Source organism: Mus pahari, chromosome 12 (genome assembly GCF_900095145.1).
Source record: "Mus pahari chromosome 12, PAHARI_EIJ_v1.1, whole genome shotgun sequence".
In the NCBI taxonomy this organism is placed as follows: domain Eukaryota; kingdom Metazoa; phylum Chordata; class Mammalia; order Rodentia; family Muridae; genus Mus; species Mus pahari.
The window spans coordinates 39,207,201-39,218,526 of NC_034601.1; the positions used below are offsets into that span (position 1 = coordinate 39,207,201).

General features: G+C 43.2%; 1 protein-coding gene across 1 annotated transcript in view; it reads left to right on the forward strand.

The window, feature by feature from the left end:
* Positions 1-11,326, forward strand: part of Cfap44 (cilia and flagella associated protein 44) — a 69,983-nt gene that overhangs the window by 53,784 nt on the left and 4,873 nt on the right. Inside the window, exons 27-29 of the mRNA XM_021209913.1 lie at positions 3,206-3,401; positions 6,574-6,684; positions 9,135-9,265. Coding sequence (XP_021065572.1) covers positions 3,206-3,401; positions 6,574-6,684; positions 9,135-9,265 — 438 coding nt within the window. The remainder of the gene's footprint in view (positions 1-3,205; positions 3,402-6,573; positions 6,685-9,134; positions 9,266-11,326) is intronic.

Consider the following 11,326-nt stretch of genomic DNA (forward strand, 5'->3'; position numbering starts at 1 on the left):
TAGGAACTTCATTTGGTTAATATAATTATCTCCTGTTGCAACCATTTTTCTGCAAATGATATAGCTTGTTTCTTTTGTAAGAACATTTCTATTTATTTGTTGACAATTTCATACTCTCATATAATGTATCTTTACCATTTCCACCTTTCAGCTCCTTCCTTCCCTTCCAACTAACCTTGTTTTTGTTTGTTTGTTTGTTTGTTTGTTTGTTTGAGACAGGGTTTTTCTGTGTAGCCCTGGCTGTCCTGGAACTCACTCTGTAGACCAGGCTGGCCTTGAACTCAGAAATCCGCCTGCCTCTGCCTCCTGAGTGCTGGGATTAAAGGCGTGCACCACCACTCCCAGCTCCAACTAACCTTATTCCTCCTCCTCTTCCTCCTCTCCCTCCTCTTCCTCCTCTTCTTCTCCCCCTGCTCCTCCTGTGCCTTCTCCTCCTGTTCTGCCTCCTCCCTCTCATACCATCAGAGGATGGACAGTCTACTAATGGCCACACCCAAAGAAAAATTACTCTTCATCCTTCATTTCCCATCCTTTCCTTGAGTTGCGGCACCACGAGCACCTCTTCATCCCAGATAGAATTGTGACTGCTTTGATTTTGCCCAGGTCTTACACAAGTAATCATAGCTGCTGTGAAGTCATGAGCGTAATGATTACGCCATGTCTAACAGACAGCATTTCATAGCAGTCCTCTGATCCTCTGGGTCTTACATTCCTTATACCCCTCTTCTGCATTATCCCCTAAACCTTGGGGCAGGAGTGGTATAGTTGTCCCATTTAGGCACTCAACTATCACTCATTCTTAGTCTTTTGACCAGGTCTGAGTCTCTGCATTAACAGCTGTCCACCTCAAAAAACGATCTTCCCTCTGACCAAGGAAGAGATCAGCACCGTTCTATGTATATAATCACAGATATTTAGAAGTCAATTTGACAATATGCCCTTTTAGCAAAACAACAGTAATAGGTTCCTCTTAGGGTCTATACTCTTCCCCAATTTTTGCCCAGACTCATAACATAATGCCAGGGATGGATCATTTCCTGTGGAGCAGACCTCAGCTGTGATCAGAACGCAGGAGGACACACCTGTAAGTGTCATGTCACTATTGCACCTGCTGGCACATACAGCCTGGAAGGATGATATTCTAGCATGATATTATAGCATGTTGATGATTTGTATCTCACAGTGGCTTGCAAAACCCCCTTCAGCACGTAGAAAGGTAGTCAACAGAGAGGGAGTTCCAAGGTCAGTCAAGCTTGATTTTTCCATGTTGTGCAACCAAAGTTTGTGGTGTCTTTGGCAATAGGGTCCTCTCAGATTGTTACAGGGGACAGCTAAAGCAATGGCAGTGACCTCTTTTGTTCTGGTAGTATCTGGGGCCTTCCTGTCAAATAACTCATAGGGATATCCCACATCCGGCATGAATTTTCAGGCCTTAGGTTGATGTGTGTGATGTATTTGGTGTTGACTTTTGGGCAAGGTGAGAGATAAGGAATTAATTTCATTTTTTTTGCGTGTCCATTTGCTGATGATGCTTTCTTTTCTTCAATGTGTGATTTTGGCATTTTTGTCAAAATGAGGTGGCTATAATTATGTGGACTTGTATCTGGTCTTCTATTCTGTTCTATTGATCTGTGTGCCCAATATTTTTGACAGTACTAAGCTGTGTTGTTGTTGTTGTTTTAGGTTTTGGTTTTTGTTGTTGTTTTCTTCTATGACTCTAACTTGAAACACGACATGATGATTCCTCCAGCAGAATTTTTCTTTGTGTACAATTGCTATGGATTTCAGAATATTTCATACTTCCTATGGTTTTTAAGATTTCTATTTCTGTGAAGAATGTCATCAGAATTTTGTTTAGGATTGCATTGATCTGCAGATTGCTTTTGTGGAGTGAGAATGGAGATAAACATAGTGTTTTCTACCTTGAAAAGAAAGAAAGGTCAACCTGGATAAAACAGCTGGGAAGAGGAAAGTTGGGATCTGTTAGGGTCTACAGACCTCAGAGATTGTTAACTCTCTAGAAGATTATAATCATGAAGGAAAAATATAAGGGGATAAGGATGACAGGAAGAAGAAAAAACATAGGGCTAAGAAATGCATGAGGCATGGGTGGAAAGTATGGTAAAGAATACACAGCAATCCTCAGACCTAACTGAGCAGCTTGCAGTCAGATTAGGATGAGGGCATCATAGGGACGAGGGGTAGGGGTGAGAAGAGAAGTTAAAAATAGGTTGTCAGATCATCTAAGAGTCTCAGGTCTTAGGAAGTGAAACTGCCTAGCAGGCTGGCCTCTGCTCTTTGGGGAAAAAGGGGGAGTGGGGTAAGGCAGGGGACAAATAATAGAAGAACAAGATTGGAAGAAAGGAGGGAGAGAAGGTTAAAATGGTACTGAGCATCAGATGCAGGGGCGGGGGTGGAGGGAGTAGCGTAAAAGAGAGAGGTGAATTCCTGGCTAGAGCTTCTGCTCCTTTGGCAGTCCCTTGGGGGCCTCAGATGCCTGCCAGCGCTCTGGGTGTGGTGCTTGCTTTATTCCCAGGTGATTGCGCAGGGAGGGGTCAGGTTTCAAATGCTGTCACTCTGAGAAGTCCTTTTTGAAGCTCATGTCTGGTCACAGATACTGCCCCCATCAGTGGGCAATCCTTCATGAGTTGCGTTGGAGACATTGGTCAGTCTTCTGGGATGGGCGTTCAGAAATCCAGCTATGAATACTGGCCCTGTGTGAGCCATGTTAGATGCACCACTCCAAACCTCTGACTATGTTTTTCTGTAGGCACCATCTTATCTGACTGACAGTAAAAATTCTAATCTGGCTGGGTGGTGGTGGTCCATGCCTTTCATCCCAGTACTAAGGAGGCAGAGGCAATCGGATCTGTGTGAGTTCAAAACCAGCTTGGTCTACAGAGCAAGTTCCAGAATACCCAGGGCTACACAGAGAAGCCTGGACTCAACAAACAAACAAACAAGCAAACAAAAACAACAAAACTAAACTAAACCAAACCAAAATTTCAATTTGTTTAATTTGGATTTTTCTGTTGACAAAGGTGAACATTCCAAAGATACTAAACTTGAGTGATAGTTTTAAAGAATGTAAATTTAATCAAATAAGCAGTTTTAGAAACATCAGAAACATTAAGAAGCTTTGCATTGGAATGGGCCAGCTTGTTAGAAACGTTATATATCTTATGTTCCTCCCTCTTCCCTTTAGTGGAAAATAAATGAAACTCTTAAAGAGATGGAAGAGAAAAAGAATGAAATCACCAAACTCCAGGAACAGGAAAAAGCGCTCTACGCTGGCTTCCAGGCAGCCCTGGGAGAGAACAATAAATTTGCAAACTTCCTCATGAAGGTCCTGAAGAAGAAGATTAAGCGGGCAAAGAAGAAGGAAGTTGAGGGAGACGCTGGTTTGTGTTCCCCCCTCGCTTGCTACTCCATTTCTTTTTATCAGCACTAACGAGAGATGTAACTGAGCTCTCTGGTGCAATCCTCACCTCATACTGCACAGGCAATGCAGAAGTACCGTTGGGATTAAAGAGCAGGGGCTGTAAGCTGATGGGGTGTGTTTGAAGAACTGGAGCCTATTTGTGGTGTGTGCGTGTGTGTGTGTGTGTGTGTGTGTGTGTGTGTGTGTGTGTATGTACATGTGAGTGCATATATGTGTGTACTCAAGTGTGGTACATGCATGTGTGTGTATGAGTGTGTACAGGTGCATGCATGTATATGTTTTAGTTGAGTGTGTGGTTTATGGTGAATACATATATGTATATATGTATGTGTGTATGTGCCTGTGTGTGTGTAGTGTGTGTGTGTGTGTGTGTTAGGTATGAATTAATACAGGATAGTTTAGGTGAAATGCCTGGTAAGCCGCCCCAACTCTGTAACTGACAGTGATGCTGATGTTGGTTGCTTTGGTTATGGTGAAGAGCCTACAATTCTTGTCTTCTGGTGGGGGGGTATCTAGTTGCTACATAGGAAGGGACAGAGGATGGAATCACAGCTTCCCCTTGGCAGTGGTTAGTTTTAATAGTCCACTTGATTCAGTCTAACGTCACCTGGGAGGAAGCTCTCAATGAAGGGTTGTCTACATTAGGCTGGTCTAAGGGCGTGTCTCTGGGATCTCTCCTGATTATGTTACTTGAGATGGGAAGACCTGTCTGTCATGGGTGGCACCATTCCCTAGGATGGAGATTCAGAATGCTGTAACAGTGAAGAAAGTGAGCTGAGCACAAGTATGCACACGTGAATTCATTGCTTTCTGCCCTTACTGTGGGTTTAGTAACAGGGCTAACTCAAGCCATTGCTCCTGCAGTTCTCTGCCATAACCTGGAGGCAACTAACATGGAACTGTACGCCAAATAAGCCCTTTCTCCTTTAATTACTTTTTGCTAGGAAATTTTATTGTAGCAGCAGAGAAGAAATTAATACACGCTCTAGGAGCCTCTCTTGTTAGTCTGACACAGTGCAGCTACCATTGACGATGTAGACCTGTAGGTCTGGCATCAGCAACCATTGTGTTTTCCTCCCCATTGCTATTATGCCGACATCTTCTAGGAGGTGGGTCTTCAGACTTCCCTACTGAGCCTGCCGTAGACTAGATTGTCTCCTGGGATCATCTGTTGTCCCTATTTTTAAAGTAGAAACATGTACCATTCAGTCTTCATTGTCACCGAAGAAGAGTGAGTCCTCCTTGTTGCTGCTGTGTGTGGGAATGAGTTGTGGTGCTACACGCAGTCTTCACTGACAAATGGCGGAGATGGACTTGGTATCCATGACCAGTAGTGAAAGCCCTTGACTCTCCTCTAGGCATCTTCTTGGTGCTGCAGAATGGGAGAGGTGCAGGCTACCCATGCGATTCCTTTGTTTGTTGAGACAGAGTTTCTCTGTTTAGCCCTGGATGCCCTGGAACTAACAGCTATGCAGACAAGGCTGGCCTCAAACTTGAACTCTGCCTGCCTCTGCCTCCCATATACTGGTATTAAAGGCGTGCGCCATCACATCTATCCAAACCATGTGATCTTTACAGCTGCCCTGGCATTGGTGGCAGTGAAAGAGATGTTTATAGGCTAGCTGTGGTGAATGTCCCAAACCACCTGCTCTGCCTGCCCTTGATATCATCCTACTTGGAACATTAAGAGGCTTCGTTGCAGCCTTGTGAGAGCACATATTTAGGCTCCTCCTTTAGCTGTGGTGATATGGTTGGAGGAGACCCTGGTTTTCCTTCCATAGTTGACTGCAGTAGTACTATCCAGTTCCGGTTTGATGGGTTGCCCTGTTTCCAACCTCTGGCAAGTGAGAGTTGCTTGCGTGTGTTGGGCTTTTCAACATGGGCTGCATCCGTTGGCGTATCTACCGTGCCATCTCATTGACCTCCAAGTCTGACGTGGATGACCCCGGGAACTCACCACAGCATTGCCTTTCAGGTTCCAGGGCACGTGGTTGGTTTGCTTGCCTCTCTTTGTTCCTCAGAATCTTACATTTGTCTAATGCATAGCACTTAACCATATTTACTGGGAGAACTGGGGAAAAGCGGGTCTAGCTCCTTTTCAGAAAGCAATTAGTCTATGTAAAGATGCTTAGAGTTAAAATGTTTCTGATCTGTCTTATATGATGGTGCAAGTTATTTAAAGTAATTTTCAGACAGATTTTAGATTTTAGAAATGTACAAAAAGCCTGGAACAGAAATCTAGGCCTGTAAGCCTGGTTATACAGGAGGTTAAAATGGGTACAAATTTGATCTATTGGTTAATTTAGCAATGCCCTGTTTTAAAAAATTCACTATAATAAAATTTAAATTAAAATAGGGATAGGGTAAAAGCTTGAGGCAGAGTGCCTGGCTAGCATGTGGAAGGCCATAGTTAAAAATAAGTGAGAGAATGAAAAAAATAAATCTTAAAAATGTAAGGTCTGTCTCTTGTGTTTAATCTGACGTTCCATAACACAAGAGTCACAAATTTAGGCTGTGTGGTACATAGATGTTCCCAAGGTATTTTAAGAGCAACATGGGGCATGCTAAAGGAGTCTATAATCACTTATCTTGGAGATGATATTCAGACATGTGCATATTTTATAAAAATGCCATATACAACATAATAACGAAGAGTTACCCATGGCCCTTGCTAAAGAGCAATTACATAGACTATCCAAGAGGCTGCCGAAATGATGTTTTGGGGTGGAAAATAGTAGACTTCAACTCTGGATGCAAGAATAAATGATAGCCTGTAACAGAAGAGAAAGAGCCAGTCGATAGGAAATCACTAAGGAATAGGGCAATGTTTTCATCAAATCTAACAGAATGTTTACTGAGGGCAGACCAGAGTGATGAGCTATTAGGGGAAGGGGAGGTTGGAGGATTTTGTCAGCTGGCGACACTCCATAGCAACGGGTTCACTGCCATAGCAACGCTCTTGCAATGACTGGGTTCAACGAGCTGAGGACACGTGATCCATGTCTTTAATGGTTTTAAGCTCTTCCCAGTATGTCTCCCCTCCCCTCCCCTCCCCAGTAGTTGCCTGATGGGGAGCCCTGTCTTTGGTGCTTAAGATCTGTTCTCCTAATAAGATCATCTTCTCACCTTAGATGAGGATGAAGAGAGTGAGGAGTCCAGTGAAGAGGAGTCCAGTCTGGAGAGCGACGAGGACGCGTCCGGATCTGAAGATGACGTTTTCGATGATTCTATCTGCCCGACGAGTAAGTTGTGAAAAGCCACATGTTCTCTGTGTAGTGGGAATGGGGGCTATCAACACAGAGGTGGTGGTCCTCTATTTTTCAGCTCTCTGGTAATAAAATTTAAGAAAAGAATAGTTTTAAATGCATGAAGTAAAGCCTACACGCTCTTTGGGAGGGATTTCTGGGAACATTATCATTGTTATTATCCAGTCCTTTAGACGGGTTACAAGTTTTATTAATAAAAAAAAAATCAATCTATGGAATCCAACTGCTGACTCAGAGGTATTATGAACTATGTAGTTAATTTTAAGTTTAAATTTTATAGGTAAAAGGCAAATTTTACTTTACACACACACACACACACACACACACACACACACACATTACAATACTAATACTTTCTTTTTGACAATCTATACTGGCTTCCTAGAAATTGTTGGTAATTTTTTTTTAACTAGTGAAACTATCCCAGAGCCATTAGGCCAACATGATTATAATCTTTATAAGTCAATAGATCAGTGGAGAATATCCATCCCATTTGGTTTATAAGTTGCTTTAATTTTGAGTCTTGTAATTTTTTAAAAATTATGTGTATGTGTATGTGAATGACAGTGTCCATGGAGTCCAAAGGCAGAGGAAACCCCCCCCCCCCCAAGGAACTAGGAATACATGTGGTTGTGAACTTCCTGACAGAGGTACTAGTGACCAAATTCAGGTCCTCTGCAAGCACTGAGACAGCTCTCCAGCCCAGAGACAAGAATTTTATTTAAATATTTACAATATTTATGAGTAGAGTAAAACCTCATAATTCACCGTGTTACAATACGGTGGGATTAAAGGGCTTGAACATCACACAGCTAATCTAATGGCTGAGCTGGGTTGAAACTAGAGACCCTAAATCCCACTTGGCTGCCCTATTTTGTGGTTGGGGGAGCAGGATGAAAGTTAAGCTCTTACTCAAGCTAGGCTAACATTCTGCCACTGTGCTACATTCCCAGAAATTACATTTTTGAGAATGAGTCTTAACTATGTAGCCTAGCCTGGCCTTAAACTTCTAGTCCTTCTTTCTCCATCTCCCTTATTGCTAGGACTGCAGACATGTGCCACCTACACACAGTCCTGTCTGAAAGAATTACAGGGATGGAAATGGAGAGGTGTCTGAGGAAAAGAAGGTCCAGCTATTTCAATATTCTTATTTCACGTTTTAATCTATTCTTCAATGTATAAATGTGGCATTAGTGTAACACAGCTCAAATAAAAGCATGCACTTGAAGCCCATTGACTCACATGCAGTTTATACCCTCCCACCTCCCTTAAGGAGGGGCCTCAGATAGGGGCTCACTGAGTGAAATGCTTGTCAAAGAAGTATGAGGACCTGAGTTCGGGTCCCCAGAACCCCCATAAAGCTGGGCAGGGTAGCAAAAACATGAGAACCCCAAAGACTCAAAGGCCAGTTAGTCTAGTGAATTTACAAGCAAACAAGGTGGAAGGCATTGTTGTGTGACAAACCTTTTCATGCGGAGATGCAGCACACATCTGCTCACCCCAGATAGGGAACCCACACCAGACCTAAGTATGGATACCACCATAGTCCAATTTAGTGGACCAAGGAGTTTTATTGGAATTACTTACAGGAATATGGGCGAGGGGTTACTTACAGGACCAGAAATGACTCAAAGACAGCTACAGCATCAGCCCAGCATGAGTGACAACTCACAGAACCTGGGAACTTGGAGCACACTGCACAGCTGTCAGGCAGCTCAACAGATTGGACAGTGTCTGTCTCTTCCAAGTGCCTCTGGTCTAAACCTCTTCCAGGCAGCTCAGCTGGCTTCTGCTTCTTCCAGATTGGCTTCAGTCTTCTTTGCAGCTTGGCTTGTCTGAGAGCCTACTCTGCAGCTTGGCTTCTGTACTCTGACAGGGAGGGATTTAGTGAGTCTTGTCTGTTTCAGGGATTTCTTATTTTTTTAATTTCTTTTGGTTTTTCGAGACAGGGTTTCTCTGTATAGCCCTGGCTGTCCTGGAACTCACTTTGTAGACCAGGTTGGCCTCGAACTCAGAAATCCGCCTGCCTCTGCCTCCCTAGTGCTGGGATTAAAGGCGTGCGCCACCACGCCCAGCTGTTTCAGGGATTTCTTGAAGCTACCTGGAGTTGTTTGCCTTGCTGCCTATGGGGCTTCCCTGTAGGGTAGAATGTTTCAATCTAGAGGAAGCTATTACACAACAGACAATGACTCAGGTCTGTCTCTGACCTCCATATGCAAACACACACACACACACACACACACACACACACACACACACACACACACTGCTTACTTTGTTTTTATAAGAAGAAAAATGATTTCTCCCTTGCAGAGTCTGGTGTGGGTCTGTGCACAGCTGCTATGGATTCTGGATCTCTGGTGTTTCTTGTACCACCCCATTCCCTGTCAAACAGGACTGCCTTCTTACTTTAACTCTCTTTTTAGACTGTGATGTAAGTCTCTTTGAACTGGCCCTCCAACTCCGAGAGAAAAGACTGGACATTGAGGAAGCCTTAGTTGAAGAAAAGAAAATTGTTGATAACCTGAAAAAAGAATATGATACAATCTCCAAAAAGGTATGGTGGTCTACCTACTCGTCTTCTAACAGACTATCTACCCATACTCCTATTTCATAGGTGTGACATTGCTAGAACTTCTCAGAGAAGTTATCAACAGACGTTATCAACAAAGGTCATCAACAGTTGTTGAAAGGGAAAGTATCAGCTCAGGATACCCCAAGACCAAGTTCTCAGCACACGTGAAATTTATTTGTCCTAGAGGGACAGAGGGACAGGAATCAGAGACAAAAGATAGAAGATAAAGGATGCGGGAGGAAGAGAAGGGAACAAGGGCGAGGGAGGAGGGGCATTGTCCCCGGGGCTCCGTAGTGCGGTAGGCCTTGGCTCTCTGGGTGACCGCTTTTTCTTTATGCCACTCATTTGTCTCCCAACTTTTTTGAGGACATAATTCTATGAGCAAATAGATATCATAGCACATAATACATAATAAATGCGCGCGCACGTGTGTGTGTGTGTGTGTGTGTGTGTGTGTGTGTGTGTGTATGTATAAATAACACTCGGGAAATACTGGGTCCGTGTGTTAGTTATGAAGCCTTCTTAGAAATGAGATGAAGCTAAGTAGTTACGGAAACTCTGGGGCTTTCTCTCCTGGACTCTGTCTTCTGGGGTTGATGCACTGTGTGTTGGAGGTCACAAAGCAAAGCTGTTCCCTTTTGACTTTCTAAAAGAGAAACTCCTCTTTAGAGCTTGTTTAGAACAATGCCATGCAACCTGATTCACATTTAGAATTTTTTTTTTACTGGATTTGCTGTGTGTTGGGGTTTTTTGTTTGTTTGGTTGGTTGGTTGGTTCAGTTTGGTTTGGTTTTCAAGACAAGGTTTCTCTGTGTAGCCCTGGTTGTCATAGAACTTGTTCTATAGACCAGGCTGCCTTTAAACTCAGAGCTCCACCTGCCTCTGCCTCCTGAGTGTTGGGATTTATGGTGTGTGCCACCACTGCCTAGCTTTTAGTGGATTAAACTTTTTTTGTAATGAAAATGTTCAGGACACTGTTGGACTCTTTAGGCGATGAAGAGTATGCTTTGTGGGTGCTATTTTTTTAAAAAAAAAATAAATTTCTTTGAGCCATTGTAACAACAACAACAACAGAACCCACCATTCTGACAAAGGTGTCATGCCAAGGGCTGCTTTTCATATAGAAAATAAAAGAGAAACGTCTTTTTTTAAAACAATTTTTTATTAGATATTTTCTTCATTTACATTTCAAATGCTATCCCGAAAGACCTTATACCCTCCCCCTGTCCTGCTCCCCTACCCACCCACTCACACTACTTGGCCCTGGTGTTCCCCTGTATGGGGCATATAAAGTTTGCAAGACCAAAGGGCCTCTCTTCCCAATGATGGCCGACTACATATGCAGCTAGAGACACGAGCTCTGGGGATACTGGTTGGTTCATATTGTTGTTCCTCCTATAGGGTTGCGGACCCCTTCAGCTCCTTGGGTATTTTCTCTAGCTTCTCCACTGGGGGCCCTGTGTTCCATCTGATAGATGACTGTGAGCATCTACTTCTGTATTTGCTAGGCACTGGCATAGCCTCACAAGAGACAGCTATATCAGGGTCCTATCAGCAAAATCTTGCTGGCATATGCAATAGTGTCTGCATTTGGTGGCTGATTATGGGATGGATCCCCAGGTGGGACAGTCTCTGGATGGTCTATTCTTCCATCTCAGCTCCAAACTTTGTCTCTGTAACTCCTTCCATGGGTATTTTGTTTGCTATTCTAAGGAGGAATGAAGTATCCATACTTTGGTCTTCCTTCTTCTTGATTTTCATGTGTTTTGCAAATTGTATCTTGGGTATTCTAAGTTTCTGGACTAATATTCACTTATCAGTGAGTGCATATCATGTGGGTTCTTTGTGATTAGGTTACCTCACTCAGGATGATATTCTGCAGATCCATCCATTTGCCTAAGAATTTCATAAATTCATTGTTTTTAATAGCTGAGTAGTACTCCACTGTGTAAATGTACCACATTTTCTGTATCCATTCCTCTGTTGAGGGACATCTGGGTTCTTTCCAGCTTCTGGCTATTATAAATAAGGCTGCTATGAACAT